This window comes from Microcaecilia unicolor, chromosome 5 (assembly GCF_901765095.1).
Source record: "Microcaecilia unicolor chromosome 5, aMicUni1.1, whole genome shotgun sequence".
Taxonomy (NCBI): domain Eukaryota; kingdom Metazoa; phylum Chordata; class Amphibia; order Gymnophiona; family Siphonopidae; genus Microcaecilia; species Microcaecilia unicolor.
In genome coordinates, this window is record NC_044035.1 from 197,821,274 (window position 1) to 197,843,232 (window position 21,959).

At 44.3% G+C, this 21,959-nt stretch overlaps 1 protein-coding gene across 4 annotated transcripts in view; it reads right to left on the minus strand.

Annotated features, from left to right (window-relative positions):
* Positions 1-21,959, minus strand: part of ATP6V0D1 (ATPase H+ transporting V0 subunit d1) — a 590,366-nt gene that overhangs the window by 479,592 nt on the left and 88,815 nt on the right. For all 4 annotated transcript variants that reach the window (XR_003942203.1, XM_030203697.1, XM_030203696.1 and 1 more), the window contains one exon: positions 14,219-14,390. Coding sequence is in view for 3 of the 4 variants with exons in the window: in XM_030203697.1 (XP_030059557.1) it covers positions 14,219-14,390 (172 nt within the window). In the remaining variant the exon portion in view is untranslated. The remainder of the gene's footprint in view (positions 1-14,218; positions 14,391-21,959) is intronic.

Consider the following 21,959-nt stretch of genomic DNA (forward strand, 5'->3'; position numbering starts at 1 on the left):
TATAGAACCTTTCAGCTTGGACCACTGCACTTCCACTTCTATGCCTACCCATGCCATCAGCTCCTTCTTCAGGTATTCCCCCATTTTACCAAAATCAGCAAGTCTGAAAACCAGTACAAGCTGTGCGTCTACACTCCACATTTGCTCTTATCAAACCATATTATGTGATGATTACTATTGCCTAGGTGGGCACCCACCAGGACGTTGGAAATGCTTCCTCTATTTGTAAGCACTAGATCCAGAATCGACTTTTCCCTCGTGGGTTCCATCACTATTTGTCTGAGCAAAGCACTTTGACAGACATCCGTGATCTCTCTGCTTCTTTCCAATTCTGCCGACGGGATGTTCCAATCCACATCCGGCAAGTTGAAATCTCCTAACATAAACAGTGTCTCCCCTTTCATTCCAAGCTTACGGATATCAATTCCAGCTTCTCTATTTGTGCTGGAGGTCTGTAGATAATACCCGTGTGGATACAGGTTCCATCTTGTCTTTCCAGGACAATTCATATAGCTTCTTCCTTTCCCCTGGATCCCTACATTTCAGCTGCTCTGATGTAATTTTTCATATACACTGCCACTCCTCCACCTCTTCGGCCCTCCTTATCCTTCCTAAAAAGATTATTGCCCGGTATGGTCACATCCCATTCATGGGAATCATTGAACCATGTTTCTGTAATAGCAACAATATGGAACTGAGGAACTGAGTTTGATTCCCACTTCAGGCACAGGCAGCTCCTTGTGACTCTGGACAAGTAACTTAACCCTCCATTGCCCCATGTAAGCCGCATTGAGCCTGCCATGAGTGGGAAAGCGCGGGGTACAAATGTAACAAAAAAATAAATAAAATCTTCCTCAAACATTAGGAGTTGTGAATCTTGAACCTTTTGTCGCGTTCTCAAGGGCCTTTGCATTCTGTCAGGTCCTCGAGGCAGAACCGGGAATCGTGAGCCCTTGGACCCCTGCCGAGGAGCGGCAGCAGCAGGCAAGACCACCCTGGAACTGGACATACAGAAGGACAGGACTGGAACTCGGGATTGGAAGTAGGCAACTGGAACCAGCAGAACAGGAACCGCTTCACCTGCACTTAGCCACCGTTCCGCTAGAGTTGAGCTCCAGCGTGCGGGTGGCCGACAGGGCTTGCAGACAAGGCCGGAACTGGAGATCCAGAGGACCCACCCTGGGTCTAGGAAACACAAGGAAGCAATACTAAATACTAGACTGAGCGCTGCACGCAGCCGCTAAGCCAGAAACACAAGACAGACTATGAAGACAAGATGTACAAGAGCTTAGCAGGAGCAAGGACTAGGGCAACATGCAAGCTAGGCAGAAGGGGGTTCAGGGAATACCCACAGGGTAAACCCACTAGCTAGGTAGAGGCAGGATACAGGATAATCACCCAGGAAATACACACTAGCTAGACAGAAACAGGATTCAGGATACACACTCAGGATATACAAGCAGGGTTCACGATATACACCCAGGATATACATTAGCTAGGCAGAGCGGGAAACCGGATAACACTAGCTAGGCAGAAACAGGATTCAAGATATACACTCAGGATATACAAGCAGGGATCAGGATATACACTCAGGATATACGTTAGCTAGGCAGAGCGGGAAACCGGGTAAACACTAGCTAAGCAGAAACAGGATTCAGGATAGACACTCAGGATATACGCTAGCTAGGCAGAGCGGGAAACCGGATAACACTAGCTAAGCAGAAACAGGCTTCAGGATATATGCTAGCTAGGCAGAGCGGGAAACCAGATTTTTTTTTTTGTTATATTTGTACCCCGCGCTTTCCCACTCATGGCAGGCTCAATGCGGCTTACATGGGGCAATGGAGGGTTAAGTGACTTGCCCAGAGTCACAAGGAGCTGCCTGTGCCTGAGGTGGGAATCAAACTCTGTTCCTCAGTTCCCCAGGACCAAAGTCCACCACCCTAACCACTAGGCCACTCCTCCACTAGCTAAGCAGAAACAGGCTTAAGGGTTGACACACAAGCTGGGCAAAGCAGGGCTCAGGGTAAACACAGAAGCTGGGCAAAGCAGGGCTCAGGGTCAACATAAAAGCTGGGCAAAGCAGGGCTCAGGGTAAAGAGAGCAAACCAGGAAAAACAGGCCAAGGATCTTGGGCTGAAGCTACAGCAGCTCCACACACAGCCAGAGAAATAACTCCAGGCTGTAGCTGAGTATCTCCAAACCCAGGCTCAGAACAAACAAAGACGGAGGCTACAAACACTGAGGAAAGCACTAGAAAGACTAGCAGTCCCCAGACACTCAAACAGAGAGGCAGAGCCCACCTGGAAGGACTAGCAGTCCACAGGTACAGAAAGCAGATAGGTAGGAACCCAGAGACAGGTTTAGTAGCAGCGCAACAGAACTCTCACTAGCCTGCTGACCTTTAGGCATGACACCATGCAAAGGCCCTGAATGCAAGCACAGCACTTCCTTATGAAGGCTCTCACTGATGAGTCACCACCAACAGGACAGAAGCAGGAACTACACTGACCCCAAAGAGAGGCTTGACACACATAGGAAGTGAGCCCACAGGAAAGACAAGCAGGAGCCATCTTGGAAGCTGGCACAGAACAGGTGACAGCCATCTTAGCTGCTGGCTCCCTAGAGAGGCAGAGCCCACACAGGTGAGGTCTAGTGGAGCAATCAGCACACAAAGCCACAGCCAACACTAACACAGACAGAAGCCAGCAGAGCTGCTGACCCCCAGAAAGAAGGTAAGGCTGAGGGTGGTCACGGCCACAGACGTGACACCTTTTTACTTAGACTATGAGCATTTGTGCTCATGGTTTCCATGTTTTACTGAGTTTAGATGGCTTTCTATATTACCTTTCCCACTTGGAGTAGTGTCCAGTTTTGGAGGCTGTATCTTGCTAATTATACAAAAAGATTTGAAGCAGTTCAGAGGAACGCAGGGCTGTGGGATTAGTACACCAAACCTTTGACTCAGACTCCTCTATTTTTCTACTGTCCAACTCCTATTGATATTAGGCTTTAAATTTTTTTGTTCTGGATCTAAAGAACTGATAGATATCATTTTACATCTAGGACAAAGATATGTTTAAGTATAAAATGATCAGTTTACCATTTTTTTTTAAATTTTGAAGCTAGAGTCAGAGTTGGAACATTTTTACTGACTACACAGCCAAAATGGTATGGGGTCTGTGCCAGTAGAGATTTGAAAACTTGAATATGTATACCCTGGAAGAAATGAAGGTTTGGAAGATAGGATACAGATGTTTAAATTAGGTCTGCTCATTTAACGCATTATTAATGCAATTAATGTGTTATATTTATTCATGAATATTAACATTTTAACTTGATTTACACAGACTCCCTTGCTAGGGTTACCATATGGCTCCAGAAAAAGGAGGACGGATTGAGCCAGCTGGGTTTTACTTCCATTGCTTTCAAGCAATGGAAGTAAAACCCAGCTGGCTCAATCCGTCCTCCTTTTTCTGGAGCCATATGGTAACCCTACCCCTTGCTCTCCGCCTTTGCAGGTTTTGCATCTCTCTCCCCCTCCCGTTATCCAGTATATCTAACTGTCCCTTCCCACCGCCATCCTCGCCCATGGCCCTCCAAACTTGCCTTAAAGCGAAAGCTACATACCTGTAGAAGGTATTCTCTGAGGACAACAGGCTGATTGTTCTCACATGTGGGTGACGTCCATCGGCAGCCCCAGATCGGAGATCTTCCTAGCAACAAACGTTTGCTAGCCCTCGCGTGCGCATGCACGACGCGCATGCGTGACCGTCTTCCCGCCCGCACGAGAGCGTGCTCTTCAGTCCAGTAAATAGCAAGAAAAGGAAGAGACAACTCCAAAGGGGAGGTGAGCGGGTTGGTGAGAACAATCAGCCTGCTGTCCTCGGAGAATACCTTCTACAGGTATGTAGCTTTCGCTTTCTCCGAGGATAAGCAGGCTGCTTGTTCTCATATGTGGGGTATCCCTAGCCCCCAGGCTCACTCAAAACAACAAACATGGTCACTTGGGCTTCGCAACGGCGAGGACATAACTGAGATTGACCTACAACTTAAACTAACTGAGAGTGCTGCCTGGAACAGAATAAAAATGGACCTAGGGGGGCGGGGTTGGATTCTAAACCCCAAACAGATTCTGCAGTACCAACTGCCCAAACCAACTGTCGCATCAGGTATCCTGCTGGAGGCAGTAATGAGATGTGAACGTGTGAACAGATGACCACGTCGCAGCCTTGCAAATCTCTTCAATAGTGGCTGACTTCAAGTGGGCCACTGACGCTGCCATGGCTCTAACACTATGAGCCATGACATGACCCTCAAGAGTCAGCCCAGCCTGGGCATAAGTGAAGGAAATGCAATCTGCTAGCCAACTGAATATGGTGCGTTTCCCGACAGCCACTCCCCTTCTGTTGGGATCAAAAGAAATAAACAATTGGGCAGACTATCTGTGGGGCTTTGTCCGCTCCAGGTAGAAGGCCAATGCTCGCTTGCAGTCCAACGTGTGCAGCTGACGTTCAGCAAGACGGGTATGAGGACAGGGAAAGAATGTTGGCAAGACGATTGACTGGTTCAGATGGAACTCCAACACCACCTTCGGCAAGAACTTAGGGTGAGTGCAGAGGACTACCCTGTTAGAATGAAATTTGGTATAAGGAGCGTGAGCTACCAAGACTTGAAGCTCACTGACTCTGCGAGCTGAAGTGACTGCCACCAAGAAAATGACCTCCCAGGTCAAGTACTTCAGATGGCAGGAATCCAGTGGCTCAAAAGGAGGTTTCATCAGCTGGGCGAGAACAACATTGAGATCCCATGACACTGTAGGAGGTTTGATGGAGGGCTTTGACAAAAGCAAACCTCTCATGAAGCGAACAACTAAAGGCTGTCCTGAGATCAGCTTACCTTCCACACGGTAATGGTATGCACTAATTGCACTAAGGTGAACCCTTAAAGAGCTGGTCTTGAGACCAGACTCAGACAAGTGCAGAAGGTATTCAAGCAGGGTCTGTGTAGGACACGAGCGAGGATCTAGGGCCTTGCTGTCACACCAGACGGCAAACCTCCTCCACTTGAAAAAGTAACTCTTTTTAGTGGAATTGTATATTCCTTCCTATATTACACCTTTGCTAAGGGCCAGGCCTACTACTGGGGCCTGTCAGTTTGGTTCTCACAAGATGGCCTAACAAGTTATCTTTGCAACATACAGTGCTTTTCTCAGGAGCTGGGAGCTGAGATCATGCCTTTCATATAAGGTAACCTTGGCAGTTGCTGACAGGCTGAGGACACAGTGTGAGCCTAACATGTCCAGATTGTTGCATTTGTGGAGAGAGACAGAGAGAGGACACAAGGGTATTGTTCTGACTTTGCACGCAGAACAGATAACCGGCTAGCCAATGGCTACCGATTTTGCACGTGAACTCCCATCAGGAGAGACTGATAGAATACAGGAACAATCCATATATGGTATAAGGCAACCTAATGGTGCTAGTTTATGGGAAATCACATGATTTATGAGAAATGGAATTTGCAACAGTATATATATACGTGATGTCCGGGAGGTGTTAGCAGAGCAGTCCTTGTCTTTCAGGATGCGCATTTGCTGATTGACAACCTGCTTCAGGGAGAGAACTATTGTTAGTATTTTTTTGGCTCTGTGATAATAAAGGTAATTTACTGGCTGCGCCTAATGGAGTCTAAGTTCTCTTCCTTATCTGTGTTTTCCCTCCTTGGGGGTGCTAAGGGATGGAAACACACAGAATCTTTTCTGGAAGCAAGACTCAGGAGACACCCTCAGAAAGACCCAAGGAAGCAAAATCCAGGCCGTGAGGGCCAGAGACCAGTGGTTGGGATGCAGAAGCGCCCCCTCGTTCTGAGTGATGAGGGTTGAAAAACACTCCAATCTCCACGGTTCTTCAGAAGACAACTCCAGAAGAAGAGGGAACCAGATCTGACGGGGCCAAAAAGGCGCAATCAGAATCATGGTACTGTAGGGATATTTCCCTGTGAATCTCACCTTGCTAGTCTCAGCCTGTGCAATCCTATTCCATCAAGATGGAGTCTGCAACCTCTGACCCTTCACATCGTTGAGCCAGCATATTCAGCTTTCTGCTTGTGGAAAATCACTGGCAGTCATGTAACATCCAAGGACATGCTGTGGGCAACCCCCCCCCCCCCCCCCCTTTATCTCCCTGAGAAGCTGAAAGGGAGTGAGACATGGCTCCAGCAAGCCAGGTGAGAAACCGAAATGCATACCAAGAAGTAACAGTTTCAAGGTTATGAACAATGGTCATTTCTTGCTCATGGAATGAGCTGGACAAGATCATGATTGGTCCCGTCTGGTCACCTGAGAATAAGGGACTAAGGAAAGCGGGAACAAGAAAAAGTTAGTTGGTCGGAATCGCTGGAAGAAGTTGGAGCTGGCAAGAGGACGAGTGAGACCTGATGCAATCCACAACCTTATGAACTGTGTATCTGGAGAAAGTATTGTTTGGCTCAGCTGTACCAGCACGGAGTGACTGTGCCCCTGCTTGCTGCAGAGACCCTTGTCCTATCTCTGAGACTGAGACTCGCTGGAAAAGTCAGCTTGAGTCTGAGAAGTAACCGTGCCAACATCCAAGAGACTGCCCAAGAGACAGCCTGGTGAGAGACACGGTGATTTATTTCCTATTAGTCTGGGATTAGTGAGTGGGTTTACCTGAGCAAAGACTGGTTAGAATCATACCCATGGTCAGGAGATAAGCTGCTAACAATTGCTACCTCAGAACCTTAGTTCAGTGTTACCAATCAGATTACCTTGTATGCCAGTAAGAATCAGAGTATCTAGTTAGTGACAATATATTTTGTAATTCTTTTACCAGCCAATTATTTTTGTATTTAGCCAAGCTTTGCTACAGAGTTTCTATTTGTATATCTTATCTATCTATAATAAAATCTAATATATTTCAGCTGGCTTCTTCAGTTTCGTTTCTCTCTATCGGAAGTATTGGCTTGGTGCCAATCCAGGTTCCCTCCATCCCTAGACAGAAAACAGGTTATTTGCTTGCAAATAATTCTGTATTGGGAACCTTGGGCGCAGATGAGATTGTTGGGAGTTGTGTTTCTATACGTATCATTTGTGATTTACCTACAGTACCACGGTCTTGCTTGAGTTTCAGCAAAGTCTTCCCCACCATAGGTATGGGAGGGTACGCGTACAGAAGGCCGTTCCCCCAATGCAGGAGGAAGGCGTCCGACGCTAGACTGCCGTGGGCCTGAAGCCTGGAACAGAACTGAGGCAGCTTGTGATTGGTTTGAGTAGCGAAAAGGTCCACCGAGGGGGTGCCCCACTCCCGGAAGATCTTGCGTACCACACTCGAGTTGAGCGACCATTCGTGCGGTTGCATAATTCTGCTCAACCTATCAGCCAGGCTGTTGTTTACGCCTGCCAGGTACGTGGCTTGGAGAAGCATGCCATGCCGGCGAGCCCAGTGCCACAACCCAACGGCTTCCTGACACAGGAGGCGAGATCCGGTGCCCCCCTGCTTGTTGATGTAGTACAAGGCAACCTGATTGTCTGTCCGAATTCGGATAACTTGAAAGGACAGCCGATCCCTGAAAGCCTTTACCGCGTTCCAGACCGCTCTCAACTCCAGGAGGTTGATCTGCAGACCTGATTCCTGGAGGGACCACAGTCCTTGAGTGTGAAGCCCTTCGACATGGGCTCCCTACCCCAGGAGAGATGCATCCGTCGTCAGCACTTTTTACGGCTGAGGAATTTGGAAAGGGCGTCCCAAAGTCAGATTGGACCGAATTGTCCACCAGTGGAGTGAATTGCGAAAACAGGTAGACAGTTGGATTGCATCCTCTAGATTCCCCGCAGCCTGATTCCACCTGGAAGCTAGGGTCCATTGAGATATGACTTATATTAGACCACCAAAATGAGGAGCTAAGAGCCGTTAACTTAGGAGATAAGATTCTTACATATTACCTAAAGAAAAAGCATAGCAATTTATCCACATTTAATTTTGCTTATTACCCATTCAGGGTCTGTTCAGACTGCGAGACACAAACTAGTATTATAATACTTTTTTCTGTTCTATAAATTGTTTTAAATGCTCAGGGAGAAAGAAAACATATTTTACACCCAAATATTTTATATTACATTTGCATGGATAATTTAAATTGAAAGTTGCTCCCAACGCTATTGTGGCAGTTCTTAATGAGAGAAAATCTTTCCTTCTGGCTTGAGTTTGTTTTGTTACGTCTGGGAAAACCCAGATTTTTCCTCCATAAAATGGAGTTTGTAAGTGACTTAAGGCCAGTTTCCTCACCAAATCCAAATCTTGCTTAACTATAAACAAAACCAATAGTGTTTGTCTCTCTGTTGTAGATGATAATGAAGATTCTAATAAAGCTGATACAACCACAAGGAGACTTAAAAGTATTTCATTATTCTTTTTTGTAGGTAAATAATAAATTTTATTCAGCTGTGGTATATTCTCTGAAGAAAATTTTAAATGTTCTATCAAATATCTCCAAGAGTATAGACTGGAGTACAAGGAAAGTTGAATAAACAAAAGTTCAGTCTCCTGTTATAATTTTCAAATTATTCCAGTTTATTATGTATCATAGAAGTATCCTTTATCAATTTTAATGAAGTTTCCTTCAGCTTAACATTTTCTGCATTTAAGTAATTGATCTTTTCAGTTATCTCAGTTTTCATCGATGCAAAAGATACAGTTAATTCTTGAACATTACTCACAAGACCTTCAATTTTACCAGTCGCTGCCATCACAGTCTGCAATGTCTCCCAAATCGCCTCAAGCGTGACCGCCACAGAAGAACCTTTCCCTAGATTCTTTAGAGCTGAACTGAGAGTCCCTGTTGGACAGAGGGCCTCAGTAGAAACCGCGACTGCAGGCCCCACTTGTGCGGTCCTATACTCGCCCTCACGATCTCTGGTTCCTCCCCCGCTATCGGGTTCTGCCGGCTGCGGCGGAGGGCAACGCGACGGAGGAAACAATGAAATGTCCTGTCCCAGGAGTATGGACTCTCCCTGGTCCGATATCTCAGCAGGAACTCCTATCGCTGATAATGTGGATTGCACGAGGTAATTCTCCATGGTTTGCTGGTTTGGTTGGGTCACGGCTCTAACCAAGCCCTTTCTCTTCATGTGTGGCATTATTAGCGTTAATACTTTTTTTTTTTTTTTTTTTAAAGAAAATGCTTCAAGAAGAAAATTACTCGAAGAGAGGGTTTTAAACCTAGCATTCACACGGAGTTACTCGTGGAGCGATGTTGATGCCGCCATCTTTTGAACTTTTAAACAAAAAGAGGGGGGAGAGCAGGGAGGGAGAATAGGGGAAGGGAAGGGGGGAGGGAGTGGGATGAAGGTGGGAGAAAAGATGAAAATAGACGCTTGGCTAACTTGTAGGTTACACATGGTTGATTGTTACAAGGAGTTGTTTATAATACACGCTGAGATGTTGTTAATGAATATATGATAAATGTTTTTCATATGTTTAATAAAAATGATTTAAATATACAAAAAACTAAGTGGAAAAGACTATGGAGATTTGTTGATAAAATTTGCTTTTTATATTTTTATTTTGCCTAACACTAACCTACAATTCCTCCTTTAAACCCCAATCTTTAAGTTCCCAAAGCACAAAGCAAAATAGCGTTCACTTACCAGAGAAATGTTCTCTTCTCTCGGAACTTCTCAACAGAAATTATTTGATCAGACTATCATTTCTGGTCACACCTAAGGAACTTTATTTTTTTATACAGCACTTGGCTGACTCACTGTGACTTATAGTCAACAAGAAGGATTTAGATACATAGAAGGATGGGGCAATACATGGAAAAACAAAAGACTATATTGTAACAATAGGCTGCATCTCACTGTGGCAGGAAAAAATCCATGGGGAAAAATTTAGACAATATATTCTAGGCATTCAAACTAGAAGGCGGGGGTGGCATATGGAGACAGGTCACTTCAAGTGCTCACCCCCAGCTAAAGCTCTTAAAGATGTGACAGTAGAAAAGAAAGCAATGAAAACAACAATCTTAGCAAATCACTTCTTACCAACACAGCAGGAAGTGAGATTAAACAAGAAACTAAATAGAAGATAAAAATTCCACTGAAATGTAAATGTAAAGCGATGACCACAAATGCTCGCAGTCTAAGCAATAAAGTTCATGACCTGCAAGCTGTGATGTTGGAGGCAGACGTTGTTGCAATCACGGATACATGACTCAATGATTCCCATGAATGGTATGCAAACGTACCAGGCTATAATCTATTTAGGAAGGATAGAGATTATCGTAAAGGTAGAAGAGTAGCTCTGTATGTGCGAAGTGATATTGCAGCGACTGAAATGACAGGGGCCTGGGGAAAGGAAGAAGCGATATGGATCACCTTAAAAAAAAGATGATAGAACCTCTGTCCACATGGGTGTTGTATACAGACCTCCAACACAATCGGAACTAGATAAAGATCTGATTACAGATATCCAAAAGTTGGAAAGAAAAGAGAGGTGCTGTTGCTGGGTGATTTCAATCTGCCAGATGTAGATTGGAAAGTTCCATCCGCGGAATCGGAAAGAAGTAGAGAGATCGTGGATACTTTTCAAAGTGCTCTGCTCAGACAAATGGTGACGGAACCCACGAGGGAGGGAGCGACGCCGGATCTGGTGCCCACCTGGGAAGCAGTGACCATCAAACAGTCAGGTTTGATATAACAGCTGAAGTGGACGGCAGCCACTCAAAACTCAAAGCCCTGGATTTCAAGCATGCTGACTTTAGTAAAATGGGGGAATACCTGAGGAAGGAGCTGATGGGTTGGGAGGACATACGAGAAATGGAAGGGCAGTGGTCCAGGCTGAAAGAAGTAATAAATATGGCCACAAACCTTTATATAAGGAGAGTAAATAAAAGCAAGAGAAAAAGGAAACTGATATGGTTCTCCAAGCAAGTGGCTGAGAAAAAAAGCAAGAGAAAAAGGAAACTGATATGGTTCTCCAAGCAAGTGGCTGAGAAAATAAAGGCTCAAGAGTTGGCGTTCATGAAATACAGAAAAACTCAAAGAACAGGAACACGGAGAAGAATATCGGATGAAACTGAAAGAAGCGAATACAGAGATACGTCTGGTGAAAGCGCAAGCGGAAGAACAAATGGCTAGAAATGTAAAGAGAGACGACAAAAATTTCTTCAAGTATATTAATGAAAGGAGGATGAGTAAAAATGGAATTGTGAAACTGAAAGATGCTGCGAACCGCTATGTAGATAATGATGAAGAAAAAGCACATTTGTTAAACGAATACTTTTGTTCTGCTTTCACTGAAGACAATCCTGGAGAAGGACCACGACTGACTGGCAAAAGTACATATGAGAATGAAGTGGATATCACCGTTCACAGAAGGGAGTGTATATGAACAACTTGAAAACCTAAAGGTGGACAAAGCCATGGGAATGGACGGGATCCACCCCAGGATATTGAGGGAGCTCAGACAGGTCCTGGCAGGTCCTCTTAAAAGATTTGTTTAATAAATCCTTGGAGATGGGAGAGGTTCCGTGGGATTGGAAAAGAGCGGATGTGGTCCTTCTTCACAAAAGTGGTGATAGGGAAGAAGCTGGGAACTACAGGCCGGTAAGCCTCACTTCAGTTATTGGAAAAGTAATGGAAGCGATGCTGAAGGAAAGGATTGTGAATTTCATAGAAGCCAATAACTTGCAAGACCCGAGAACATGGTTTTACCAAAAATAAATTGTGCCAAACGAATCTCACTGAATTCTCCGTTTTGACTGGGTGACCGGAGAACTGAATCAAGGACGTGCTATACTTCAGCAAAGCTTTGACACAGTTCCCCACAGGAGGCTCTTAAATAAACTTGACAGGCTGAAGATAGGACCCGACATGGTGAACTGGATTAGGAACTGGTTGACGGACAGACGCCAGAGGGTGGTGGTTAATGGAATTCACTCGGATGAGGGAAAGGTGAGTAGTGGAGTGCCTCAGGGATCGGTGTTGCAGGAAACAGGAAATGAGGGCGCGACCAGAGCTGAGAGAGAGAGAAGAGAAAACCGAACTAAGGGCCGAGCCTGCACGCTTTTTACCGCTGCTGCCGGCCGCCGTAACCCCGACAAGGTAAGTCAAGATGGATTTTAAAAATCGGAGGGAGGGGGCCTGGAACTCGAAGGGAGGGAGACCCCTGGAACTCAGAGGGAGGGAGGGAGGGAGGGAGACCCTGGATCTTGAAGGAGGAGGGAAGAAGAGAGAGGGAGGGGAGGGAGGGGAACCCTGGAACTCGGAGGGGGAGGGAAAGGAGAGAGAGAGGGGAGGGAAGGAGACCCCTGGAACTCAGCGGGAGGGAGGAAGACCCCTGGAACTCAGCGGGAGGGAGGGAGGGAGACCCCTGGAACTCAGCAGGAGGGAGGGAGGGAGGGAGACCCCTGGAACTCAGCAGGAGGGAGGGAGGGGGGACCCTGGATCTCGGAGGGGGAGGGAAAGGAGAGAGAGGGGAAAAAAGGAGAGAGAGCGAGAGGGGAGGGAGGGAGAGGGGAGGGAGGGAGGAGGGGGACCCTGGAACTCGAAGGAAGGGAGGGAGGGGGGATGCTGGAACTCAAAGGAAGGGAGGGAGGGAGGGGGGACCTTGGAACTCGAAGGAAGGAAGGGAGGGAGGGAGGGAGGACCCTGGAACTCGAAGGAAGGAAGGGGGGACTGCACCACCTGTAAAAAATAAATAAAAATTCAGCACCCCCAATCATTTTGAAAAGTTGGCTCCTATGGCTGAGATGATCCTCTGCTGCATCTCTGTGGAATAGATCCTTCAAGAAATTTCAATATTTCCATACTTTCTATACATCTCCTTTGCTGATATGTTTAACTTTGGGAAATTTAATAAAATGAAGATTCCTGCACTTAGTAAAATTGAAGCTTTAGAAAATTTGGCTGTGATGCAAAGCAGTCTTTTTCATTAGTCCAGCCCTCTGTTGAGAGGCTTATTCCACAGTTATTTCCAACTTTTCCACATTAGTTTTAAGAGTCTGAACCTCTGATTCTTGAGAAATCTGATTCTTGTTAAATCTAAAATGCCTGTACAGTCAGAGGCCTTGATGGATTCCTTAGAACAGGCTACTGGCTTGACTACTTTTCTTGAGACATCTATTCAGAAACAAGTGACACCAACAACGATTGTGACTTTAGTATTAGATCTTAATAGAGATGTTATATTAAGAAAGTTTTTTTCAACATAGAGACGATTCCTTCTGTGGATTAAAGATTCAGATTTTTCCGGATGTTGCCTGAGCAACACAAAAAGAAGAGACAATTTCTTCTATTGGTTGAAAAGTTCTCTCAATAGGGGCAACTTTCCTACTGAAATATCCTTGCAAATGTGTCCTAAAGTTTAGGGAAGTGAAATACGGGGTTTTTTGTTGGTTTTTGGTTTGTTAGGTTTTTTTTTTTTTTTTTAGGCCTCTCAATCGTGTTTTTTTTTACCCTATCTGCTAAGTTACCATTAGAAGCTTCTACTCCACACTAATTGGTCTACCTTGTTGAGTTATTTGCCCAAAAATTAATGTATAGATGATAGGAAGTCAGCCTTTTTCCTTCTTTTCTTGATTAATATTTTCTTGGTGGCACTGGTATTAATCCTTAACCCTGTGACATTTGGAGCTTTAATTTGGTGTGTATAATATTTTGTTTTTCTGTTTTTCTTTTTTAACCAAGTGGTGTTTTCCTTTATTAACTAATTTCAAATATTCATCTTCCATATTTCATAAGTACATAAGTATTGCTATACTGGGAAAGACCAAAGATCTATCGAGCCCAGCATCCTGTTTCCAACAGTGGTCAATCCAGGTCACAAATACCCGGCAAGATCCCAAAAAGGAACAAAACATTTTATACTGCTTATCCCAGAAATAGTGGATTTTCCCCAAGTCCATTTAATAACGGTCTATGAACTTTTCATGTTGTCATTACATTTTGAAAATTAATTAAAAAAAATTTTTTAATGAATACAATATGACAGAAATTGATCTTGCATCGATTTACCTGAAGCCTGTCACTAATACAAGTGGTTTGCATATGAACATCTTTTAGCACATCAGATTTTCAAAAAAGTGATGACTGGCAATACATGAACTTGCAGCAAGGTAGCATGAAAGCCATATGCTTTGCTGCACAACACCGATAAGTAACTGCATATTGTAAAGGAAAGTGATTGTTCCTACTTACGTAATGAAGTCCAAAAAGCTTGCTAATGGTTCGTATGATTGGTTTCTCATGTGCCGAAACTCAACCACCATCTTTTCTTTGAGCTTGTCATCAATGACAGACACCGCAAGTGGAGAGGCTTCATTTGCCAAGAAGCTACCGTAATCTGTGCTCTGCAGGTGCAGCTTTAAGTCTACAAAGGAAATATTTTTTGTTATGTGTAACAAATATGTGGAAGTTTGAATCACTAAATTAACTTCTACATCTTCCATTCAGAAATGACATTATAAACATGATACAGGAGGGTTTACTGTATTAGAAGTAGAGGCTGACTGAATTTCAGTTTCAGTGCTGAAACTAGCCCAAAATCCTCTCTGGTCATGTGTTTTCAGTGGAAGCTGAAACTTAGTGCTTTGCCTTGTTTGTCTCCCTCCTCTCTGAAGTGGAGTTGCCTCTCGCCCCTGCCCACCTGTAGGTGTCCCCCTTCAGCCTATCATGCAATCCCTGGTGGTCTAGGAGTGTACTCAGGGTAGGAGTGATCCCCCAGTCACTCCTGCCCATGCTGACTCTGCTCTCAAAATGGCTGCCATGACCTCACATGGCAATCTCACAAGACTGCCAAAAGAGGTCACAGCAGCCATTTTAAGAGTAGAGCTGGTGATCACTTCTGCCTTGAATATACCACTAGAGCACCAGGGATTGGTAAGGTAGACTAGGGGGAGGGGTGCTACTTTTTGCGTTGTCACTCCAAATGGGGCACAAAGTCAACTATTGTAAAAAGCACTGATCTTTTAGTTTCAGTTCTTATTAACTGAAGTTTATGTGTGCGAAGGCTATTTTACTTGGGAGGTAAAATATAGTCAATATTTAAATTATTATATGTATTCTAGCTTGGATACTATTTGGCAATTCAAAACAAATTTCCAGGCTCTGTTGGGTAGGATGAAGATGCAGCATTTTAATCAAACGCATAGTGTACAGAAGCTAGATTCTATGAGAACGAAAACAAATCACTGCAGGTTCCTAATACAAGTACTGGTCAGCTTACAGTGTTAGTAAGGAAATGATATTATTAGAACTAGGACTGAACATCTATTAAAATTTTTAAATTGCACAAATGCCTAAAGCCCCTCACCTTTCCTCCTCTAAAATGCAATATATAGATAGCAGATGTAAATGCACAAAACTAACATATTTCAACTACTAAACTAAAAATAAAATCATTTACCTTACCTTTATTGTCTGGGGATTTTTATCTTTCTAAATCATCTCGTTCTGCTTCCCTCTGTTTCCAGGGCTTCCCACCTAGTCACTATTACATTTTTACTCCTTCTTCACTTCCTGCCTATATTTATCTTCCACATTCAACTTTCTTTCAATTTTCTTCCTCCTTCTCAAATCTATCTAGTTTAAATCTTTTCCCATCTCCCTTCCCCTCCCATCCATAGACACCATCTCTCTTCCCTTCCCCTCCCCTTTAGGAGCACCAACTCGAGACATAATGCCCCCACCCAGCATATTTTTTTCTCTTTGCCATGCTCCCCCCCCCCCCCCTCAGTATCATTTTCTCTCCTATCCCTCCCCCCCCCCCCCCCCCCCCCCCCCCAATGTGAGCTCTGGCTGCTTTTTTCCTTTTGCCATCCCTACATTCGCCAGAATCTCATTCCCCCTCCCTATGGCGACTGTACAGATGGCAGCGCTAAGCATACACTGCTTCTCTCTAGTTGGAGTCCTGTCAGAAGAAAACGAAGTCTTGTTTCTTAAAATAGCTCTCCCACTTGTCAGCCTGTACTTGCAGTTTCTGGGACTGGGCCTCATTAGTTTATTTTATTTTATTTATTGCATTTGTATCTCACATTTCCCCACCTCTTTGCAGGCTGAATGTGGCTTATACATCATGAATGGTGGAGAAGTATAAGAAATAAACATTTAGTATTACAGAGGATTTTGGGTAACATAATAGTGAAAAAGCATGATATTAGTATAACAAGCAAATGTTATGAGACATTTCTGTGGAGGGGTTCACATTTGTTACTCTTTGTGGTATGCCTTGTTAAAGAGATGTGTCTTCAGTAGTTTGCGGAAGTTAGTTAGTTCGTGGATCGTTTTTAAGTTGCGCGGTAGCGCGTTCCAGAATTGTGTGCTCAAGTAGGAGAAGGTTGACGCATGCATTAGTTTGTATTTTAGACCTTTGCAGTTGGGGAAATGAAGATTGAGGAATGTGCGGGATGATTTTTTGGCATTCCTGGGTGGTAAGTCTATCAGGTCTGACATGTAGGCTGGGGCATCTCAGTGAATGATTTTGTGAACTAGGGTACATATTTTGAACGTGATGCGTTCTTTAAGAGGGAGCCAGTGTAGCTTTTCTCATAGGGGTTTAGCACTTTCATATTTTGTTTTACCGAATATGAGTCTAGCTGCTGTGTCTTGGGCTGTCTGTAGTTTCTTGATTATTTGTTCTTTGCAGCCAGCATAGAGTGCGTTACAGTAGTCTAAATGACTGAGTACCATTGATTGTACCAGGTTACGGAAGACATTCCTGGGGAAGAAAGGTTTTACACTTTTTAATTTCCACATTGAGTGGAACATCTTCTTGGTTGTGTATTTCGCGTGACTCTCAGTGTTAGGTGTTGATCAATGGTGACTCCGAGAATTTTTAGGGTGTCCGAAATTGGAAGATTCAGTTTTGGTGTGTTAATGGTGGTGAATCTGTTCGTGTTATGCTGAGAGGTGAGTATTAGACATTGGGTTTTCATTACTGCAGATACTCTTCTTTAAGTTAAAGGGCACTGCAGCTGGTGTGCAGGATGGCTACTTCACCCAGTTTTTGCCATATGGATGGAGAAAAGTGGATCAAGCTAAGCATACCACCTGATGCCCAAGGTTATATGAAGCATCAGTGGGAGAAGGATTTGAACCCCAACCTTCCTGGTTCTCATAAAACCTGTGCACACAGCTACAGTGTGGTAAATTTAAAACGAATCGGAGAAAATTTTTCTTCACCAACGGTGTAATTAGACTCTGGAATTCGTTGCCGGAGAACGTGGTACGGGCGGTTAGCTTGACGGAGTTTAAAAAGGGGTTAGATAGATTCCTAAAGGACAAGTCCATAGACCGCTATTAAATGGACTTGGAAAAATTCCGCATTTTTAGGTATAACTTGTCTGGAATGTTTTTACGTTTGGGGAGCGTGCCAGGTGCCCTTGACCTGGATTGGCCACTGTCGGTGACAGGATGCTGGGCTAGATGGACCTTTGGTCTTTCCCAGTATGGCACTACTTATGTACTTATGTTGTAAATTGAAAAGGACACACCAGCAGCCACACCAGTTATCTCAGTATAAAAGCCCACATTTAAATTTATAGGAGCTTCTGGGGTAACTTTCAAACTGCGTGCATATCTGCCTAGGCTATGGGTACATTTCACCCAAGAACTTTGAAAATTTGTGTAAAGTAAAAAATATACACTTATGTACATTTTGAAAATTGCTTAAGATGAACATGCACACTTGCACTTCTTTTCTGTTCAAGCTTTTTCCCCTCACCTACACTGAATGTATACTTTTGAAAATATAATCTATGCATTTTTGCAATTCCATCCCGACTCCACTCCTAGGAACATTTCTCTCTTCCCCCCCCCCCCCCCCCCCCAGCTATAAGTTTACACACTGCGATACTACATATACACTTTTATCCATACACAAAAGGAGGGTAATTTTCAGAAAACCAATTTATGCACAAAAAACAGGACCTGCCCGACCACTTGACAGACTAAGTATCTGCTTAGGGAAGTGCCTACAAGACAGCCAGCAGCATGCCTATGAAAGACATCATAGCCAGCACAGGGCCTTGAGCATCCATGCATGCTCAAGGCCCACTGGGTCTCATCTGCTCCAAACTTCCTGTTTTTGCAGGGGCAGGATCTGGAGGGCATTATGCAGGCATAGACTCTAAAGGCTCATTTCTCACCTCCAGCCCTGTGTCCATTTGGCACTGATCTTTCACAATTTTCTTCAATTTCTCTACCGGGTCATTCCATGCTAAGTGGTCTAAACCTTCCCACCATCATGTCTCCAATTTTGTTCAAATTTTATCTGTTGCGCGAGTCAGGTGTTAAACGAAGCTTCCCCAAATTTGAGGTCTCTAACTGCAATAGTTGCAGATCTAGACCCCCTTTTCTGAAAGGTTGTCCATGAGCGCGCGACACTTACCAAAATGCCATTTTGGGGGTCTAATAAAATCCAAACACATTTATAAGAATGGCTAAAAAATTCAAATCCTGTACAGTTTTTGATGCTAATTCCGATGAAATACATTTTAACATTATGGATGCAAAATCCAGTCAAACAAGTTGACTCAAAGTGTGCATCAAAATTGGTTGTGACTCATCAGAACATATTTGGACCAATATTCAGACCGCAACAACTTCCATGCAAACAAAGATACGGACTTGAATTGTTGAACAAGCATTATGCTTGTGCTGGACATAATACTGTCAGATTTGCAACTAACCAGCATCTATAACCGCCCTGCAGGATCTCTTCAAAGTTGGCACTGTCAGCGCAAATGGTAAAATGTACCAAAGTTCAAAGCCCATTATTAAAAGAGAGTCTGCCTGAATCAGCTTGTGAACAGTATCATCTGAAAGAGAAAATTGTGCTCTACAGCACTGATATGTTTTTGTTTTGCAATGTCACCATTAAGTAGCCATTTACTCAGGTCAAAGTATAAGTGCTATGAAAATACACCTCTGTGTGTCCTAACCTTTGCAGCCAATGCTTTTAGTCTCTTTTTAACCATTTTCCTCATTTTATTATAAATCGCCCTTTCGAAAATTAAATGCAGCTACAGTAATTTCCTTTGTGGGTTCATCCCAGATAGTGGCTGAAACTTGATCATGTTATGATCACTGTTTCCCAGGTGACCCAACACCGCCATCTCTCGCACTATGCCCTGCATGCCACCAAGGACCAGATCCAAAATGGTTCTCCCTCTTGTCGGTTCCTGGACCAGTTGCTCCAAGAAGCAGTCATTTAATACATCTAGAAATTTTATCTCCCTGGAACTCCCTGATGTAACATTTATCCAGTCAATATTGGGTAATTGAAGTCACCCATTATTATAGTGTTGCCAAATTTGCCAACTTTCCTAATTTTTGTAAACATTTCTTCATCTGTTTGTTCATTCTGTACTTCCCTCCACACATGGAATTTCTATGCATAATGATTTCACGCTGCTGTTTCATGTGAAATGTTTATATTATTTAACTCAAATCCCTCTTTTAACATATAGCACAACCCCCCCCCCCTCCAATTCGATCTTATCATTGTGATACAATTTGTAGCCTGTTAACACAGTACCCCATTGATTGTCTTCTTTCCACCAAGTTTCTGAGATGCCTATTATATCTACTTCATCATTTAGTGCTATATCTACCTCATCATTTAGTGCTATATATTCCAACTCTCCCATCTTATTCTTTAGGCTTCTAGCATTTGTATACAGGCACTTCAAATTGTGTTTTTTCCTTGGATCTACAAGCTGCTTAGAAGTTGAAGGGGATAATGTACATCCTTTATCCTGCACTCATTAAGCACACCTGGCTTACTTTCAGCACTGTTGAAATCTCTCTACTGGGATTCTCTAAATGTCCTGTTTAAATAGTATCCTTCAAGGATACTCCATACCAAACCATGCGATCCTGGATGCTCCCTTAAAAGTTAGCGCCAGCAGCCTGGTTCCATCCCAGTTAATGTGGAGCCCATCCTTTCAGAACAGTCTCCCCCTTTCCCAGAATGTTGTCCAGTTCCTAACAAAATCTAAATCCCTCATCCCTGCACTACTATCTCAACCACACATTGAGACTTTGGAGCTCTGCCTGCCTCTTGGGCCCTGCATGTGGAACGGGGAGCATTTCTGAAAATGCTACCCTGGAGGATCCAGATTTCAGCTTTATACCTAAGAGCCTATATTTAGTTTCCAGAACCTCCCTCCCACATTTTCCTATGTCATTGGTATCCACATGTACCAAGAAAGCAGGTTCCGCCCCAGCACTATCTAAGATCCTGTCTAGGTGAAACGTGAGGTCCACCACCTTCGTACCATGCAGTCATGTGACTAGGCGATCCTCACGTCCACGTGCCTAATGATCGAATCACTAACTACAACTGCTGTCCTAACCTTTCCTGCCTGGGCAGAAGTTCTTAGATTTGTATATAAGATGGCGACCTGAACGGACACTGAGACGGGAGCTCCGCAAGAAGACCGAGTTCCAAACGAGCTCCAAGCGAAATTGCCCCGTCGAAACTGAGCTCAGGGTCCCTCAACGCCATCGGAAAACGGAAACACTCCCTTCAGGGAGATCGGTGGCCCTGAGAGACGGCGATCGGAGTCGGATGACGGAGCCCAGGAAACTGGAGGACCACGTGAAGCTTCTAGCGATAAGGCACCATTAAGACTACGATCCAGGTCCAGATCCCCCCGAAGCCGTAGGAGAGGCGGAATACCTCCTCCGAGAAAAAAAAGGATCACCGAAAGACGCTGTCCAGAACCTGCTGGAGCCCTAGGAAACGGGAAGCCGTGTAAGGACCGAACTCCTCTGCTGAGGCCCACACCTGGGGACACAAAGGCAAGCCAAAGCGGCCTGACCGAGAGGCGCTCATGCTGCACGACTGGAGACCAAGCCAGACAGGATATCGGCACGGGACACCACGAGAACGAGACCGAAACTTAAACACTTTTAAAACAGACTCCATCCTGCCGAGAGGAAAGCACGGAGAGCGACCGGGAACCGACAATCGAAGTGAAACAAAGATCGCCCAACGGAAACCCATCACGAGGCGGTGCCCCTGCGATCTCGGCCTAACTACCGCAAAGACCTCCATCACCTCATCGTACCAGAAGACGAGAAACGCCGGAGATCAACTGCCGACCTGCATAATAGCAGAAGGAGAGAAGGGCAACACACCAAAATACACACACATCATCACCGGACTACAGGTCATCCAAGCACATCAGAAGCACCAGGGGACCAGGCAGAGAGAGAGCAATCCAGACCTCCCTGCCTACACAGGTTAACTCTTTGTTTGTCTGTCAGCTGCAACAATGTAGCAAGGAACTCCGGTGATACTTGCATGCCAACACAGGTTAGCTCTCTGCTTGTTTGTCTGCTGCAACATTGTAGCAAAAACTCCTATGATAAATTGCATGCATAGACACTCTGATTGTAAGACTACTATGTTTGCTACAATCACTGTAGTAAGTAACCCTAGAATCTGACCAACCTATATGTCTCAATTGCATTGCTTTTAACGCCTGCTTATAATTGTTTCCAAATGTATTGCTTTTAGTGCCTGATTATAACTGTTTCTAAGTGCATTGCATTATAAACATGAACACTAACAAGCTACTGATAATAATCTATCTCATTCCCATAATCTACCACGCATGGACCACCCCCAACATCAACAACAACCCAACCACAATTCACCAACACTATGTACAATCTATTAACAACTCACCAGACCAAAAATACAATAACCAACCAAAAGGAAAAATCCCCACATACGAACACCACCAACAGAAAGAAAAAAAAAAACAACAACGACAAATTCAACCACCGAGGAAACAGACATCTAATAAAAATAAACATCTAACCTCCCTACAGAACCATACCGCTCAATCCGAATAGGATACATCAACGCTAGATCAGCAGTAAGCAACTCAGTAGACATACTAGACTGGATCACCACAGAGAATCTAGA